This window comes from Athene noctua, chromosome 4 (assembly GCF_965140245.1).
Source record: "Athene noctua chromosome 4, bAthNoc1.hap1.1, whole genome shotgun sequence".
Lineage (NCBI taxonomy): Eukaryota > Metazoa > Chordata > Aves > Strigiformes > Strigidae > Athene > Athene noctua.
The window spans coordinates 82038489-82058691 of record NC_134040.1 but is presented as its reverse complement, the minus strand read 5'-3'; the positions used below and the strand labels follow the sequence as shown (position 1 = coordinate 82058691).

Below are 20203 nucleotides of genomic sequence, written 5' to 3'. Positions count from 1 at the left end.
TATGCAAAAGCATGCAAAGTTTGAAGGGTTTTTGTGCAGGCAGTACAGGAAATTCTCATTGCAGCTGTGTTTGAGCCTTAAGATATATAAATTACAGTATCTTCAAGGACCGATTCCCAAAGAAGTACTGGGCTTGGCTCTAGGGAAAGCAGCCTGCCTCAAGGTACACACATGTTGGACTCCCTCTTCGCTACAGCTCATCAAGGGTGAGTGAGTAAATGAATGATAGTTGCGCTCTTTTTTAAGGAAACTGTAAAGAAGTCTTGGCCCTGCTGCCATTACTTGGAACCTGTAGTTGAACTAGACGATGTAAGGGTGAGCTGTACTGCACGGAAACCAATCTGCATGTGTGTCTACCTGAATTACTTTGAACACGAGGCTTAGCTCTGCGCTAGGTCTGTGTGAAGGATCTGCTGATCAGGACAGATTTAAGCCAAGCTGTTCATCCCATGACTGGCAACAATGCAACTGAAGGCTCAACTGAAACATACCACAACATTCTCTGCAACCCAAGCAGATTTCAGTTTTCTATACCACCACCAAAGCTTTTTATTTCCCTATCTTTATTACTTCCACAAACTTCTATTATAACTATTATTAAAAAAAAAAAAAAAAGGAAAATAAGCATTCACACTTCTATCACACTGGCATAACATTATTGAATATATATGCTCATATTGTCATGTTTCTGGGGAAGAGGAAACCTCACAGGTAGGGGGCATTATTTTATGATGCAAAGAACCGGGTAGCAAGTCACGTGAAAACGTTACACAGGCAATGGGTCTGACTATGTATAGCAGAGTAAGAGGGGTACAGCTAAAAGGCAGGCAGTTCACACGCCTCATTTGAGGTAACCGTAGCAGAAACTTTCAAATGATCCCCTTCCTTTAAACACAACAGAGTAAGAAGCAAGCATCCGATTCTTTACTTGTAAGGCCAGAGCCATTCGTTTGCCTCCATTTAGCTAAAAGAATGTGCAGCCTATTACTGCCTTATCCTTAAATGTCAGCACGCAGAACTAACTTCAGATGATGCAAAACACTTCAGAAAAATCAAATATTAAACCACGCCTTTGTCAAAGAAAACAGACACATCAGTTCTCGTTCAGCCAGTCTGCAATTCAGAGTTCTGAGAAGACTAACGTTACAAAGGTAAACAAAAACTTTTAAAACTTGCATTGGCACTTGAATGTTGTGTTTGTTACCTTGAAGGTAAGGTCTGGCCTCCACAAAGCTGGAGGCTGCAATCCTTCCTTAAGATTGCAAGCCTGACTTGCCCTGCCACCCAAACAAGGAGCAGAACCACTACACCACCAGTGAACTCCCAGTATCATGGTGGGGCAAGAAACTGTGTGCGAAGCTTCCACAAAAGCCCCAACTGAAGAATTGTCGATTTGAAATTATGGGGTGTCCTGTGAACCAAAGTTTGTACTCATACTTGAGATTCAAGGGTCTGCAGCAAATATTCTGCACAGCCCTATCCATCTCCAGACTGAATCATGTATTTTATGACTATATGCTGCCTTGTTTTAGGAAAAGGACAAACCATGAAAAGGGCAACTAATTCCTTAATTTGGCCATTTATCCACTGCAAGGAGATGCTGCAAAACTCCTCACTAACCAAACTTGATGGCCACTCAGCTTTTTCATTGAACTGGTGCCTAGTTTTGAAGAAAAATTTATATACGACATGTGCTCTTTACTTAAATAAAACATTTTTCAACTTACGTTCCCCTAGAAATTACCATAACCATAGCTCTAAGATTATAAAACATAATGGGTCTTTTTTGAATCCTAAATTGTTTTGAAATGAAGTTATCTTCATAAAATTATTTAAGTCACTCACTGGTCTAGTTATGATTTATGAAAAGCCATTAGACTGTCTGACATTTTGAAACGGAGGTCACTAGGACAGTAAACTAGCAGCATTTTAACAGACATGGTCCATAACACTTTACTGCTCCAACATTATATTTTCTGTTGTATATGTTCCATTGATAAGTCAGTCTACTGTAAGGCTCGTTTCCATCTCTGTATAGTATTGTTTTAAAAATAGTTACCTAATAATTAATTCATTTCTCAATATTGGAAATTGTTCTATCCAAGCATGCTTTCAAGTTCATGACCCAGTTTTGCTTGGTGTTACTTCTATAGCGAGACTAATGGTACAGGATATTAAGCCACATTTCATATTTCTGTGCTTGGGCAAGTTGAAATGAGGCAGGTAGACCAAAAAACCATGCTTTAAGCTACATTTAATAGGGTATGATTGAATATGTATTTGAAGCATTCAGGTATGTGCTGGGAAGCAAGTTTCTATCCTCTAAAGCTGCAAACCCTACAGCACCAGCAGGCAGGCAAGCGTACAACTCAGAGTAAGTCAGGCCCTGCTCCAAATAATAGTAGGTAGACATTTCTATTAATTATTTTTAAGGATCACCAAAATCTGAAAACCAAATTACATTCATTCCACCCGTCTGTAACATACAATAATCTTTTTTTATCCCGACCTCCACGACATTTTAAAGATCATTTATTAATTAAAAATAGCATGAAGGTATTTTGAAGAAAATAGTGTTTATCGATTGCAATGCAGCAAATGGCAGGGAGAGTGAGGGGTAAGGCGTTTGGCTGTACAGGGTATGTGCAGGCCTCTCCAGCCCACTGGAAAAGGCTCACGAACAGCAATTTTCAAAGGGCTGAGGCAGGCGCAGGCTGAGTCAGCTTCGCACCTGCTGTTTTGTGGCAGGACTGAGCTGGATCACGTCCAGTACGGTTGCAAAAAGGCTCCGAAACAATTTGAAGCGCAATTAATTTAGAGGAGTAGTTTCGTACCTCTCAAGAAATATGCAGCTCTTGCAATTTATGCTTACATAATTAAGCAGGTAACTAGAAATAATTTACACGCTAACTCGGATCTTAATAAAAACGGAAACAGGCGACAAACAGGACATCTGTACCTGCTCCAGGCTCCCAGAACTAAGACATTTACATTCAAACCACAAAGTCTAGTCTTGTGGCTAGAGATTTTAAGGAAACCCAAGTTCACAGAGGCTGACTGTTAACAATTTTATCTCCTTTGGAAAAGCCCATCCCCAAACACACCGTTGTTGCTAACCCTCCCAACGCGTTTCCAGCTACGGTGTCCGGCAGCCGTCCACCCCGCACTCTGCGCAGCCACGCAGTCACTGCCAAAGGCGGGTTCTGGGATAGCAGTGCATCTTTAAACCACTGAACAGAAAGGTGTTTTGGTAGAAAGGGTCACAGAGTAACCCAGCAAATTGGACAATTTGACAGCAGGCCAGTTTGGTTTTGCAAGGTAAATCCAGGAGCTTGGAAGCGTGCACAATTAAACTTCAAAGTTAATTAATCTTCAAATTGATGAGTCTAAACTGCACAGGGTGCAAGCTGCAGGAGACTTGACGTTCCTCTCAAACTCGGCAGTGTGCAGGGCACAGACTACACTGAGCTGGACGCACCTGGTTCCTCTTCCTACGCTGCCTCTTCCCAAACTGCAAACCAACAGGCATTAAAACCGCCACAGCTAGGAATCCACGAAACACGTACACATCTCCACACAGCCAAAACAACATTCAAACTGTGCTTGACTTTCCGAGCCAATCTGTGCCTAGATCATACTGTGAATCAAAATTCGCAGTACTTAATGTCAAAATAGCCTATGGAAATCTCTAAGCCCAGCTATACCCATTTAACAGTGGCAGCAGGGAGCTGATTAGCAGGTGTATGCTTAAATAGATTATTTTCAGTGAAAGCTACTGTTAAAGAATGCTCTTATACCTTGTCAACAAAGGAGGTCTGGCTGGCTTACTTATTTCTCTTAGGTTTTTGAAACAAATCTGCTTAAAGCCAGATGGAATCGAAGACCTGTGTAATTTTTAATTTCTGTGATTAAATTCACTCCCTTTGTGTACTGCAGAGAGAAGTACAGACACGCTAGATGCGTGACGTGGTTGAGACAAAAGCTGCACAAAGATAAATGCTTCACTGAAACCATGATCTGGAAACCTTACAGAGGGAAGTGAGCCTGAGGCTGCCATGCAGATGCCTCTGCAGAGCTGACCCAGTAAGATCAGCTCTGCAAGGGCAGCACACCAGCCAGAATCCCCAGCCTACAGCTCTGCACTCGGGCATCACAGATCCATCAAGCTCAGTTGCATCTGAAGTTTTTTCCAGTTATCAACCTACTGATGATCTTCAAGGTCTTTTCCAACCCAGATGATTCTGTGACACTGAATGGCATATTCTTGCAATGGGAGTCCCACATGTGAGCTCAACAGGCTGTTAATCAAAGCAGGAAGGTAACAAGTTTATGGGAAGCTCAGTTAAGAGTGAGGCACCCTTGGAAAGAACTAGGCTTTCAAAAAAAAACAAAAAAACCAAACCCAACCAGAAAACCCAACCCCCAAAAAACCACCCCACCAAAACCAACCCTGGAAGTTGTAACAGGCAAAAGTGCTGTCTAGTTTCTGGTCTGCCCGTCCAAGCAGAATTTTCCCTTTCCTGATAAGTGACAAACAGTGCCTAGTTTGATAAAGGAAAAATAATATTGAAGATGCAAGCACATGGAAGAACAGAGACTTTCCTGCTCTAATAGCAATCCTTCTGAAGTCATTTTCATGATAAGGTAAACAAATGGATTTGCCCAGAAAAATCACGTATATGTACATTAAAAAAAAAAAAAAAATCTGTATCTAGTTTATAATGTTTATAAAAAACTTTGCAGGAATGCAAGAAGCCCATTTCCACACTAAGACTCCAGTTTTGTTGTTGCCCCTTTAGGGTGACAGAAGTGCTGGCTGCAGCTGATGCAGACACAACCCTCCACCCTGCTGCTCCTTCCTCTTCCTCTGTTCCAGCACGGGTGCTCCTTCAGCCACACGCTGAGCCAAGGCCAGGAAGCTTTGGCAAAACACCACTTCGAGCCCCTAGTTTTCAGCCAGCTTAGGTCCCCGGGCAGGTCAGCGCATGGCTGTCCAGGCAGCAGGGCTGGCACAAGACAGGACAGAGGGACACAAAGGCAGAAGGCGGCCAGGCTCCTCCAGAGCCAGCCCCTACTGAGACCTAACTGAAACAACTGCAAAACTGCAATCCAGGTGCTTCAGCAGTTAAAAGCTACAGCTTGACAGATGCCAGACTGCGCCAAGCTCTAGAAAAGCCTCAGCTTTTTAGTACTAACCTTCCAAGACAGAAAATGCTACAAGTTTCTGCAGTGTCCTTAGTACTCTTACCTATTTAGGCTGCAAGTCTTTATCTGCTTGTGATACACCCCATTCATCCATTTCCAATTTTATGTAGCATCAAATTAAGCTCCGAGAAAGATGCATTTTAACATAACCCTTAAAACTGGACAACAGTAATAGTGACAAGTGGAGAAGCTGTGCTCTGTTGCTTCAGCTGGGGGTACAGGGAGACCACTCCCTCCCCAACCACACTTCCCATCCTGAGTAGTTGCCAGGGAATGCCTGCCTTTATTAATCGGTGCTAAAAATTAAATCTGAACATTAAATGCACCATCTGCATGTAACAAGACCTACATTCACACTCAAGTTTGGCTGAGACAATACTCAACTTCTAAAGCATGTGAAAATAAACATTTCCAACTTTTCAATAATACGTGACATATCTGAAACCGCTCCACATGTTATTACTTCTGCTTTTCTTTTTTTAAAGGGGCTTCACCAGAACAGAAGTGTGCTTTTGTAAAATGCTAGCTTCTCTTTCAAGTGTTACCATTTTCAATCCGATGACTTTTTGCACTTCACAAGACAATTCTGCTGAGCGCCAACAAGCTATATGAAGTTACCATTAAATGCAGTTAAATTAAGCTTCAGAGTCTGCAAAAGCAGCTCCTGCGCATTACAACTTAATTTCACATTACAGCTGTACACTAGGATGAGTGCGAAGATTTAATCTCATTAGTCTGACAGCATTTCCTTCTGGTAACGTTACGCTCATTCGCCTAGAAGCCACTAAGGCAAAATGCAGATTTTGCGCAGTATATTCTACAGGTTTATGGATTTTTGCCAGCAATCTCTAGCAAGCAGTGTACAAATAAGTTGGCGATCAAACAGAAGTATATACACTGTCAGCCATCCTCCCATTTTGAAAAAAGCGAGTGCTTTGGTCATCAGACACACGTTTGGCGAGGAGGCCCCGCTAGGCACAGTCAGATCAGTGCCAGGAAATTTGGTGAACCTGGGGTCACGCTGTCAGGGCTCCAGAGAAATGCAGCAATTAAAGTATCCGAGCAGAATTCAGTCAGGGAATTAAAGGACTGCCATTACAATAGCAGGGCATCTGTCTTTCCACGAATCTGTTCTTGCCGCATTTTTGTTCTCATGAAGAATACAAAAATAAATTCTTACCTAGTTCTCCTCGGAGGTTAAATAGCTCTTGAGATAGCTCTTTACGCTGTTTCAGTGCTTCCTCCCTCTGCAGAACAAAAAAAACCCAAACAAACCCGAACAGTTGGTTACTAGTGATCTGAGCAGGGCACCTTCCAATAATTAACTTACATGTGTTCTGTAGGAAAACAAGAGGCAGGAGCAAGAAGCCAAGATATGAATCATTTAGGATAACAGTTCTGCCGTTACAAAATACACAGATGTTCTTCTGTTGTTAAGGAAGTTATACTTTTAAAACAAAGAATAGCTTTTTCCAGGATAACGCTGCAATTAAAATTCTACTTTGCAGGAATTAATTATGTATTTTATGATGGGTGCAGCACAATAAGCCTCCAGAACAAATCAACTGATAGCTGTCAAGGGCACACAGGTACGGTATATATGTGAAAGAGGCATACGTTAAATATTTATCTTAAGCTTACTCAAACACAAAACCAAAACAACTTTGCTAAACGCTCAGTCTTCCAGGACATAAAGGCCCTCTTCAAAGTTGGATACGACCCCCACCACCGCTTGCAGTTCTTAAGATAGGTGACGTTTCTTATACTGAGAAAATCATTAAAAAGCCCGTGCTCAGAGCGAGCAGAAGCACCCAGCTCTGTTCTGCCTGGGAGCTGCGCCTCACCACGGGGAAGGTGGGTGTCCGGGCGCCCCCGCCCCACACCCCAGGGGGGTGCGAGTAGGGCCCCAGCAGAGCGGCCCCACGGCTCGGCAGCCAGCCCCTCACCCCCACGGGGACGAGGTCCTGGCTTCCCCCCGCCGGGGCGCCTTCACCCCCCCGCTCCCGGCCCAGCTCCCGTCCCGCTCCCTGCCGGAGAGGCGCTGCGAAACGAACGCTCGTTACCCTTGCTGCAGCGCACTGCGAATAGAGGCAGAGTTTGCCGCTGGAGCAGCCCATCTTCCAGCTCCGGCAGCGCCCCGCGCAGCCCCCCGGCACTCATCGGCGACGCGCAGGCGGGGGCACCACCAGCCCGGCGGGTCCGGCGGCGAGCGGCGGGGCTGGGGCTCGCCTCTGCGGGTTACCCCGCTCCCGCGCCGGCTGCTCCCACAGCGGCAGAGACTGCGGCTCCTGCGACTGGCACAGGCAGCCCGCGGCTGCTTAAAGCCACAGCCCTGCTTTTATGAAAGGCGAGCCCCACACATGAGAGCGAGCCAGCTCCTCTCGCTCAAACGGCAGCCGGGACTGCGAAGGGAACGCCGCCCTTGCTCTGCAGATAATGGAGCTTATTTTTAGCCGCTTTGAGCTCGCTATACACGGCTTTCACACTTGATTTGTTGATGCAAAAATAAGCCATGGGAGGCCTGAGCTGAATGGGAGAGCTTTGCTGTTGTCAGTGCCCGGGCTTGCGCACAGCCCCTGCACACGCAAAGAGCTTGGAAGTCACTTGGCATGCTTCTCCTTCAGCCAGGATACATTAGAAAGATTAAAAATATTGCACCAGCCCCCAAAATCACTTTTTTTCGTCACCTAGTACACAACTAACAATGGCAGACGAGTTCACACGCTGGCAGGACCACACCTGCACCTGGTTTTCCTCTGGAAAAACCTCACCTTCAGCGCAGGCTCTCCCGTGTGTCCCGGTCTCTCTTGCCACAGCCTGACCCCAGGCTAAGGTCAGCAGTCACTCACCGGGTCACCCTGCCCTGGAGGGGGGCATACCCACTCCATGGTTGCAGAACAAATAAAGCAATCAATCGCACCATTCTCATGTAAAAATAGAGGGAATGAGCACCCAGCAATCAGTCACGTATTAAGGCCTGACACAAGACTAATCAAAACGAGTGACTATTAGGCTATGTCCTCGCATCTGCGGCAGGTTATAGGAAATTAGTCTCCAGCTGGTAAGGCTGCTTAGAAGAAAGCACCAGCCCTTTATTAGAAATATTTGTATTTTTGGCCTTGTATGGGAAAGATCTCCTTTTAGTCACTACAGTTTAAGCAGTCTTAACAGCTATTTGGCCACCTGACACACTAGTAGGGATATTAAGCAGCTGCGTTGCAGTTTTACATTAAACGCTTAGAAGCTTTTTACAGTGACTGTGGGCTGAGATTGAAAACCACGCCTCATCCTCCACAATAAATTCTCAGGAGAGCAGAGAGCTGTTATTGAAAGGACTCGCCCCGCTCTTCCCTGCTCAGGAAGGAGAGATGAGTCATCTTGCTCCTGTTCAACACCAGTTCCTGCTACGGACACAGCATCCGATGATGAAAACGTGGATGCTGCAGTGAGGTATTTGAGCTGCACCCTAGCACGCTGGGACACAACCCTGCAAGGAAGTTAACTACCGAAGCACTTTTAATTTTGTGCTCTGGGCTCCTGAGGGGATCTTTCCAAAGCATTTACAGTAACCTTGTCCATTACTAAATAAGTGTACAAACACATTTAGGAGATTTTATTTTGTTTTTAATACCCCCCCCTTCTTGGTTTGCATATTCTTTGTTTAGTCTAATTCTCAAAAAAAAAAAATAAAAAATCATCTTGAACCTGTTTTCTTCCAGCCCACTCTGTCAGTAAAACATTCCAAATTCTCCCCTCTCATCCTAGTGACTGGACCTTTGGAAACATTTAACATTTTTGCTTCATGGTGCACACATTTCATATTTGTTTTTAATTAATGCAATTTGATGAGAAAAGGCCATATGAGATCATAATATACTAAGGAGAGAGCCTGACACTAAAAACCTAAAATAAAATTTAAAAAATCCCACTACCTGCCTTTTCTTTTAATGTTTATTGCTTTCTGCTGCTCTTAAGCCCTCTTGCTTTTTACTAGTGCTGTTTAACCTTGTGCCTCAATCTCTAGTTTGTCCATTCATAGTTTCACAAATCAAGAAATCCAGACAGACAACTTGTATCATCACTGTCCATTAAAAAATATATTCAGAAAAAAGTTAGCCATAGAGACTGCCAGCCTAAAAGAAGAATAGTAAGTCAGTCATATGGTTAAGCAGCCACATAAAGCACTCAGATTGATTGGCAGTTAATTTAGCACACTTTTTATCTAAGTTCTCTCAGAACTGAAGCTCCAGGTATAGGAGTCTACCCAAAAAACCATGAAAGTTTCCAAGACCTGAAATCTAAGTGCAATGAAATACCAAAAATCACTTGAATAATCCAGTAAAGGCCATCTTTGGTCTTTAATTTAAAGGCAGGCATGCACATGCTTTTGGCTGGAACATCAAGCAATCCACTAGTTTATGCTTCACAAGATTCTAGTTGAAAAATCAATACCAGAAATTCAAAAACCAGAATTGAGTGGAAGCACCCAGGATCGAGCAATCTTGGCACTGTTCATTTATCCAGATAAATCTGGCAATAGGGATCATCCTCACTTAGTTATCAAAGACTCAAGGAAGATCTTCATACCAATTTAAAGCTGCTTCTGGCACAATTTAGGAGTTTATACCAAGATCATGTAGGATGACTGGGTACCTATTTTTCTTGTTTCAAAAGAATCTATTTTAGGTGCACAAGAAGCCCAGTCAAGCTTTAGCCAAATCATTCCCCCTATCATAAGCATGGAAGCTGTAGGAAGGAATGAGAACAGAGTTTGGGGCTAAAAGCTTTGCCACCAGCAATAAATCGGGGAGGTGCACATCTGCTGTCAGATGCTACAAAAAACCCTCTCAGCATAAAGGAGACTTGGACATTTCTTGTTATGTGAAAGATTAGGCAGTTACAAAACCTTCATGTCTGAGAGCTTGACAAGCGAGTTCGGGAGGATGTGCACCCCATAGCAAGGGTGCCTAGGAAGGTGAGGTATGTCCAACTAGAACTGGATGGCAAAAGAAGAGGTCCAAGGTAGGGGGCTGGAGAACATGACAGCTTCAGGATGACAAAAATGACCAAGTCAGGAATGGAATAAATGATTAAATTTCTCATTCATGTTTGTGTTACTAGCAGTTACACAGCCCAGTTACAGGCTTAGGAGTATTTTTCCTGGCAACCAGCTATTTTTGCTACAGCTTGAGATTCAAACAGACCAGCCCAGGGTCATTTCAGATACAAATGAGGGAGGATGAAGACGCATCAACATCTGAACAGTTTCCACTGCTCTGCTTCAAAAGCAGGAAGCTCTACAGAAGACCACATCCCAGAATGAACAAAAAAGGTATTTATACCAAGCATGCAAGCAGACAACCTCCTGGCTACGTACCTATAACAAATCTTCACGTAAGACAGACACAAGATACCTCCAAAAGCCGAGGTTATGAGCAGTTCTCAAGCTGAAATGAGTGGGCATTCCTCAAGCTTCCCACAGCTCCTTTACAGACCCCAAATCCAGGAGCATGCAGTCTTACGGCAAACTGGCAACTCTTATTCCCTTGTGAGGACATGCAATTAGCTGGACTAAGCATCCCAAGTTTCCCAGCACAGTCCTGCTGCTGGCCAGGTGAGGTGACCCTGGTGTGGGAGCCTCATGCTCTGCCTGCAAGTCAAGGCTTTGAGAGGCACAGATTGGCTGTGCATGGCCAAGGAGCCCTATCCACCTTCTGCAAGTTTTTCCTCCATGTTTAAAGCTGCAAGTCCTTCCAACAGCTACTTGATGTAAAAGAGCAAACCACGGCAGAAACTGGGTTTTGAGTATGCGTGTCCAAATAAGCTCACACCTCCCACCTGGTAGTAGTTATCCACACAGCAGAGTTCATATTTTTAACAACTACACTCCTTCTGGAATCAAAATGTGTACTCTTTTGGAGTTGCACTAAAGAAAGAAGAATTCACAAGAAACAATACTGAAAAGTTTGCACTTCTATACCAAAATATGGAGGGTCAGTTTGGTTTTTTCCATTTCAAGCAGCTATGTCACACTAATATCTATCTGATAAGCTACCCGTCACAGTTGCCTAGTCTACCCTATGCAACAGATCACCTCCTCCAGGAGCTCTGTGCCATTTCAAAGTTCTTAGCAAGCTTCTGTCAGTTGTTAAAACCCTCTCACTCAGCTTTTCATGTTCAGATTCATGTTTCCCGATCTACCTCAAAATTGTACTCGTGTGAAGCCTTGTATCTCCTACAATTTAACAGGTTTAGAACAAGCATCATGCCTTGCCACAACTGAAAACTGCAACACGCCAGTACATTGTAAAGGAACAGGTTCAACCCACTTCAAGTTCCTGAAATATCCCAGGGAATCAGGTCACGTTGTGCGATTTCTCCCATGAGACAAACATACCATGCCCATACTGGAAATTTCCCCTCTTAAGGCTGGGATGTGATGTGGTCCCAGCTCAGAGAAGGTGGAGAAAGGCCCAGACAATGCTGGTACTGAGCACTCCGCGACCTGTGGGCAGGCAGCTCTGAGTTACATGCCAAGGGCAGCAACTGTACCTGCCACAGGGAGAACTAGCAGGTGGGAACAGCTCTGAACTGGAAGGCTGTAGATCAACCTTCTAGTTTTATCAGCAATACACCTTGTAAACAAGTAACTTCACAAGTCAAGACTTATGGAAGGAAAACATTAAGTGTCAAATATAAAAACATCACAATGCTTTTTTAAAAAGCATTTTATTACGCCAGACTAAATAAAATTTGTTCGGAGTGCACAGAACAGAAAGGAAGCACTTAAAACTTGTTCTACTGTCACACACAGGGTCAAATTAATTTTTTTCTGGAAAAAGAAATCTTTGAAATTGAATTGAAATTTGATTTTTGAAAGTAATTTGCTCAAACCACAAGCACATACTCCTAAAAATCAAATTTAGAGGGAAATACCGAACATCTTAAAAAAATAACAACAAATTATGGTTATTTACAAACCGTTCTGTAATACAAGTGCTTAGACCTTACAGGAGATGGACTTAGTTTGTATGGAAGAACAGATAATCATTTAACTATTTAATACGGGTGCAGTCTCAGTTGCCAACAGTTCTTAATACAGGATGCATCTTTCTCATCTGAGAAGATATTCCTCTCGTGGACAAAGCATTAGAAATTGGAGCCTACTCCATCCTTGTGCCGTACCACTCATGAAAGGATGAACGTGATCATTGGTCATACTGTAGAAATTGAGTCACATCTTTGCATAAACTCCAGTCACTCACGTGTCATCAGCTATAGCCTGGAGGTGATCATGAAGAGGTAACAAAAGGGCCATTCATATCCGCTCTGGAGTATGACATTTGCTTTGATTATTTTGGTCCTTATACTACAGTATTTCTACAGTTCCTGTTCCTTCTTTGCTAGCAAAACCCAATCCTCTAAATAAATCTAGTTAGAAATGGATAATTTTAGAAGTAACTTTTTCAAAAAAACCCCAAACTCACCTGTCCCCCACGCTGCTTAAAAAATCCCAAACCTTAAAAGGTCATTTCTTTCACATCAGAGGGATAAGCAAGCTAAAGAAATAAGGCAAGGAAGTGGCATGAGCCTGCTCCCTGTACATTTTTTGAATGGAGGAGTATTACGTCAATAAAGTAAAAATGCCATTAACATCTCAAAAAAAAAAAAATCTACAATGAAACAACTATTTCCAAATTACTATTGATATTTGTTAGTGTGTGTGTTGCCTTGTTACCAAATGAAATAAGTAATCAATTTTCACCTTGACTTATTACTTCAAACAGCATTCAGTTAAGCCTCAGACTACAACATTTAGAAGATTAGCCAATAGAGATTCACTGTAGTTTCTAATAGTTTACTTCTCATTTGCTAGGTACATCCATGGAGAATCAGATGCTTATTCCCTGACGTTTAGTGTGAAACACTAAAGCAGCCAAACAGGATTCCTATGAGTCACTTAATATTTAACAGGGATTTCACTCTTGCAGGCTCTTTACGCCTATACAAGCTTTACGTGGGATCTTACGCTCATATGGGAACTTTGTCTTCCCATTTTGAAGTGATGTCCACCTTCATGCAATGGCTTTACAAAGTTAGGTCCAGGTGGAGTAATACAAGCTATTTAACTCTAATCCTTTATCATAGCCTCTTTTCTACTTTACAGGGTTTCTGAACTCTTAATATTAGCTTTCCCTTGCCACATAGAATGACTCCTTTTTTCCCCCCTGTAAAAATTATGATCTCAAAAAATTTACCCTACCTGAGCAATTACTTATTTTTCAGTATTTAAAGTCTGTGTCCATTAATCTCATCTGAGTATGAGATAGTCTCCATCAGATACCATGCAGCTTTAACAAGTTATACTGTCACAACTCGGGTTCTCACATCTGTAAAATTACTATCATATTTATGATATGTTAGGATATAAGATCTTCTGCTTGAGCACAACATTACAGTACTTGTTTTAAAACATTCCATTGTTAAGGCTGTTTAGAATATAATTTGAAAAAGTAGTACAAAAGAGGGAAACAAAAAGCAAGGATGTTATTTTCTTTCTTCCACTAACTTCTCCCTAACTATATGTCTATGTAATAGATACATTTAGCTTGCTGCTAAGTAAATTAGGAGAAATAACAACCTGTAAAACAGGACTCTCAATTGTCTCCAACTGTAAACCATTCTGAATACCCAAATGTACCCAATAAACTGCTTAACTGAGGCGTCTTCTAAAATAGCTGTTTTCACCAGAGCCTAGTTTCACAGTAATTAACGGATTAAAATCTTTTTCTGGATGTTAGAGCTCACAAACCTTCAACCTGTTGCCAAAAATATTCTTGTCCATCAGCAGCCATGTGTTACAGAGACCTTGAGAGTAATTTGAAACATCCTTGCTTTCCAATATCTAGCTGTCAGATGCAAGCTGCCAGAGACTAGGTTTGCTTTACAGGGGGAAGCTACCATCTTATTTCTCAAATACTCTCCTTTACTGAACAGAAATTATTTGAATTCCTCAAATTCAAGATACCTTTTGACTAATGTTCTAAGTGGCTTTTAAAAAAAAAAAAAAAATCTGAGAAGCAGAGAAATTATGTAAATTAAATATCCTTGTTCTCTCTTGCAAAAAGTTACGTCCATACTTTGGGAAGACAGATTTAAAGAGCAGAAGTACACTTTGGATGAAAATCCTAACGAGAACCAGTCAAGTTTGATGTTAAGTTCTAGAAAATCAAAACTATAAACGGAACTCAAAGACAGCTGCTCTAAACAATAGGCCTACCAATATATTTTGGTTTTCTAGGCTAAAGATACGACTGTTCCAAAATTCTTCCTTTTACTATAAATGGGTTTGGGTTTAGTGATGCAGTGTGTACTTCTGCTCCTTAAGTTGGATGTGCCTTTCTCATTTGATAAATATTAACATTTTCTGCTGAACTTCCACAAAGGCCAGGACCAGTTTTTCTGATACATGTGTCTATGTATTCCAAAATGGAAAAAAAACCTCTTCAAAGTGCTAAGAAGTTCCAAAAAAGCCTAGTATCTCAACTCCTACAGTCATGCACATGTCAGGAAATGCCAGTTAGAGTAGCTCATGTACTAATAGTTAATTTCTATTTCCACTTAGAAATACTGAAGCCTGTTTCAGCCACACAATTTCTAGCACATGACTTATGTTGCTTCCTGTATCACATCCACTATTAGTGGTATCCACGTATTATTGTCAAGGCTCTATAGCCTCTCAAAAAGCATTTCCCTCTATGAAGGAAACTTCTTGAAATGTCGCCACAACCCTTTCCAAGTAAAGTTTGAACTGTAAATACCAGTCTCCCGAAACATACCAAGAGAAACATAACAGTGAAACTTAATTTCTATTCATCTCTGTAGCAGACATAATTTGTGGCTCTTTTCTACAGCAGAAATCTGCTGAGAGCTCTTGAAACACTTAAGATTCATTTATTAAAGCTGAAGAACAGAAATGGCTGTTTATAATAATTAAACATTTTACCATCTGGAGTTCTGAATGTGGTTCCGAATGTGGCAACTGATGCATTAAAATGAGGATGAAAAGGTAGTATTTGTCAATTCACACTTTGAACATTCACAAAGCCGTTCAAGTCACTCTAACACTACATTACCTTTCCACTCGAAAGCTAAGCCTCCCTTAAACAGCTCGAGAAGTTACCAAAACCTGATGTAAACTGGTACTGTGCTGTTAAACAAACACCCTCTACCCCCAAACATGTAAGAGTTTATACATGGCAGTGAGTTAGGAGTTCAAATTCTCCAGCTGCAGCAATCTCATGGCCTTGTGGGGGGCAGCCCCAAGGCAGGGAAAGAGGCTGATCACCCCTCAGGAGGCAAGAAGCAAAGGCTCACGCAGAAGACACCACAGGCTCGGGCTCATCAGCAGGTGATGTACCTTTGTAGGACATCATGAAAACAATCAATCCTTCCCAAGGGAGCACGCGGCCCCTACCCACAGCTGCAGACCTCTCAGGCACGCATCCCACCCCACTGCAGCACTGGTGGTTCTTCACTCCCACTCCTTCCCACAGTGAACCACTGTGTGGGGGCATCTCTATCACATTTTGGGTATGAACAGACCTATAAAGCCAGACCTATAATTATCTTTTTCTTTTTTTTTTCCTGACTGGGTGCCTGAACTGGCTCCTCAAGGACAGGTGAGCACCAGCCCATGCAGACACAAGGGCAAAGGAAGAGAGGGCAGGGCTGCAGGAGCAGCAGCCATGGCCTGACTTACTGCAGATGTGCTGAACCACGTATTAAAAGCCTCTGTGAACACATCCGTGGACAAGAAATAAATTCAGAATTAATATGAAAAATGAATACCAGGAGAGGTTCACAGATCAATTCAAAAGCAGAGGTGCAAATTTTAGAGCTTAATGCAGTTAAAGGTTAATGGAAAAAGGCTTTCCTTGGCACTTCATGCACTTACTGTAAATGGCTGATTTCACCATTTCCTCCATACTGCTACTTTTCCTTTCTCATTTGAACTTAAAAAACAGGAAAGCAGTTACGAAGTCACAAGAATTACCAGGGGATCAGGAGGAGTGCAGCAGACTAGAAAGAGTAAACTTGCTTTTGTGACTAGTCCACAATTCGACATGTGCCTGTGACACCACTAGCGCACATACAGCTGTCTAACAACGGAAAAACTCAGTACAGTATGGCGTTCTCACTAGCCACACCGTTCACTGCCATCAAGTGTTCTGGATGCCAAGAGGGTTTCCATTTGGTATTAACTCCACGCAGCAGTAGCTCCTGCAAAGTAGAAACTGGGTTTTTAGGATTTTTAAATTCAGAAGAGTCTTGGGAAAGGTAGTTAAGCATAGAAATTACCCGGACAAACCCTGACAGCTCAAGTATGAAGGTGTTATCAGAGCCAGCTGTTAATATTGACAGCTCCAAGATAATGCTTGCAACAAACAGGTTTGAGCTCAGAGTTTTGTGAGAGATTCCTGCTGGGTTAGAAACAGCGCAGCAGCATTGCTCAATCTCATTTAACCCTTCAACAGCAGCCTCTCAACTTCACTCCAGATGGGCTGGCTGCATTTCTGACAGAAGTCACTGCCAGCAAGTCCTGATTTTGCTTGCAGCTATCCCATTTCAAATGAGCTCATAAGAAGCAACTTTAAAACTTTTGTGCAGAAAACCCGCAAACCCAAACGAACGTAACAGCTGAATCACGCCCCAGTAACTGCAGTTTTGCAGGCAAAGTGGGAGAGGCTGGGGCAAGGTTTTGCAAAGAGGTTGGGGCTGGGCTGCACAGCCTTTAAGTGACCTAATAGCTCACTCCAGCTCTCTCCTCCATTTGGCCAGGCAGCCTGTCCTTGATCCCATCTCACCCTCACACTGGCTCTGAGCACACATTAGGATGGTCCACGTCGCTAATCTGGCAAAGAAATGCTTTCTCTTTGGCTGGGTTAGCCTTCTGGTAGTTGCAAGCTGAATCAGCCTTCTGCAGGGACAGACCAGCACCAGAAGAGTACAGAGCAGAACCCTCCTCTGGTTACTGCAAGTTGTTTTATCAGCTTACACTGCATTGTGTCACTTCACACTTGCTCTGCTGTGAGGAATGGAAGCATAGCTTTGTTCGTCATATAATCAGCTAAGCATGATTCTTTTTTTTTTTTTTAAACCAGAAAAGCTGAAGTTACTTTCAGTTGGCTCGGCAGTAGTTAAGCGATGAGCCCCTGTCTTACATGCTAAATGCTAACTCCAAGTTTCTCCCTGAGCTTACTCAGAGTTTGAAAACTACATCAAAGGGATCCACAAGAGATGCTTCAGAAAAATAAATGTATGGCCAGTTGAGATTGTTAGCTATGCCAGACTCCACACCTCACCAGAAAGGAAAAACAACCCCAAACCAACAAACAAAACCAAAACAACTAGAAAACCAAAACAACTCTTCACAATGTTCCCTAAAACACAGAATTCCTACAGGATGTTTCCCCCAGCACCTACCAGATTCTGAGCATTCCTTACACCACCATGGCAGAAGAGTCCTCCTCACCTCCATGTTAAGTACGCAAGAATAAGACAGTGACTCTTCAGCAAGCACTGTCTTATCCCGGGAAAGGAGAGAACCTCAATACCGGTAACAGGTATGGAAGTACATCAATGTTTATACACCAATATTCAGTCCAGTTTCATGTGCTTGGATTTAACTCTCCAAGATTACTAATTTTATATAGTTTGGTAGAAATAAAATTTATTTTTTCTTTCCATCTGCGAAAGAATAATGAAGATGAAGAAGGAGCAAAATTACTTGTTTCCTCCATGGATTTATTTCTTCCCTCCATCTTCAACACCACTTTTTCTTTTGCCTATTTTTTAAATAACCATTCCAATATTCTTAAAAAAAAAAATCACCTTCAGACTAACTGACCTGTGAAATAGCCTCGAAGAAGCAAATATATATGATAGGTGGCTTCTCATTAAATATGACAGTGATATAGTATTCCTGAATTTTAAGAAGTTTTAATACAAAAATATTTGAGAGAAGAATCTAGGCCAAGATAATTATAAAAGTTACCAAAAATCAAGATCCTTATTATACAGTGATTAGAAGACAGCAGAGAAGTTTAGTAGTATGAATTTCACATATAAACTTCACAATTTTGTATCAGATGACAGGCATCCAAAAATCCTGTATCAAAGTGCTTTGAAGATCTTAAACTAGGTTCCTTAGCAGAGAAAGGTGTTCCAATCAAGAGTTTAAAAACCCCAACCAAACCAAATCCACAAAAATGGCTAAGAGCCACTGCTCTTACTGAATTGAGCCAGACTTTCTGGATGAATGCAGTATTTCTGGATGATATGAGAGCGAGCAGATATCATCCCACAAGAAGAGCATCTTATGTTTCTGGCAGCATAGTACAACAACTCAGTACTTTTCTGTATACCAGACTATGAAACCACCACATATCGTAACAGCTGAAATAAAATTGATACCAATCTTGGAACATTAATGATAAGTGCAAGAGAAACTGCTATTAAAGCCTGTATCAACTGTTGCAGCATAAATCTATAACTGTTATGATTTCCTTAACTTCAGACTTTTCTTCTCTCTAAAGTTTTCAAAGCAGACCAAAAGTTTCTAGTGTAATACCAAACTGATTAGCTCATTATGCATGTCAAACAGATTAGAACAAATAAAACATTAAACCACATCAGATTAATTCCCCTCTAAACTCCAGGTGCATTTCTCTTTTTTAATGAGATGTTGATAATTTGAAGATGCCACCTATAATGCAGAATTCAATCATTATAACTCACACTTTATTCTGAACAGCTCAAAACCCTATCTACCCTTTATATGCTCTTCTATCCGATGTCAGATAACAAAGCGAGGTCACGCAGATTATCTGTTGAAACTAGTCCTTCCTACAAGGGCAGAACTTCAAGTATATACTTGGAAAGGAACTCAACCCTGAAGACATTTTGACTACAAACATTTAAAAACTTCTCTTGTAAAAAGCATGTGAAGCTGCAAAGAGACCATAAAACCGAGTGTCAGGGTTTTCGTTTTTTCTATCCAACTGATGCCAGGAGCGAGTTTACCGCTACCTCCACAGGAAAAAAGCAATACTTGGAATGGAAACACAGATGTTATATATCATTATATTAATATTTTCAGAAGCCCTTCTTGAGAACAGGTAAAAAAAATGAAAGCTAAAATTCATTAGCTGCACGTTTTTACCTCAGACTGTAGGTGCTGGATCACAACAGTTAATGCTTCAAACTTCTGGTTACTGCTTGTCAGGAATTTTTTCAGCTGCAGGATGATTCCACTTTGGGTCTCACATTTTGTTTTGTACTGTGTCAACTCAGCTGGTTTTGTGCCAGGCAAATGCACATCTGTGGAGGCTTGAGTCTGTATGCACGAGCTCTTGGGACTCTGCTGCTTGCCCTTGTCAACTGAAACAACAACAATAACTAATTAATACGCACTTTTATGTTGAAGTCTCACCAAAACTTAAAAAGACAGTGCAAAAGAAAGTAGTTACAAATTCTTATAAACATTTCGTGAAATATTAACTAGGAGAAGGAGTTACTTCAGTAGCACTGCAGTGCAGACACTATAATCTGTCAGGTTAATTTCTAGACCCATAAACTTGTATACAATGTTTTGTACTTCACTCTCACCTTCATGCATTCTGTGGTTTACTTTTCAGCATAATCTTCACACCATGTTTTGAATGAGTATTTTCATAAAATGCAAGATCTCCTACCTCAATGCAAGTTATCCTACCTATCCAGTTACTTATAAGAGTTGATCACTCATATTTGCAACAAGGATTTCATACTTCCTTCACTCTAAAATATTGCTCAATTAAAAACATTTTCCCTACGTTTACTCTATCTTTTTCCTCCTTTCAAAGTTTTCATTGCAAGAACTCCCCTCTCTGCAGCTCAGGTTTGAGCTTTATGAACTAGAGGTCTTGCAGCAGTTGTTAGTGTCAGCAATCGGTCA

General features: G+C 41.9%; 1 protein-coding gene across 7 annotated transcripts in view; it reads right to left on the bottom strand.

The window, feature by feature from the left end:
• The window catches only part of MTUS1 (microtubule associated scaffold protein 1), a 115247-nt gene that overhangs the window by 8901 nt on the left and 86143 nt on the right, over positions 1-20203 (bottom strand). For 5 of the 7 annotated variants that reach the window (XM_074905888.1, XM_074905885.1, XM_074905886.1 and 2 more), the window contains 2 exons: positions 19430-19647; positions 6386-6452 (listed from right to left, as the gene is read on the bottom strand). In XM_074905888.1, the coding sequence (XP_074761989.1) occupies positions 6386-6452; positions 19430-19647 (285 nt within the window). Of the gene's footprint in view, positions 1-6385; positions 6453-7268; positions 7539-19429; positions 19666-20203 lie in introns of those variants that run through there. The other 2 variants (XM_074905889.1, XM_074905892.1) reach the window with 2 other exon arrangements.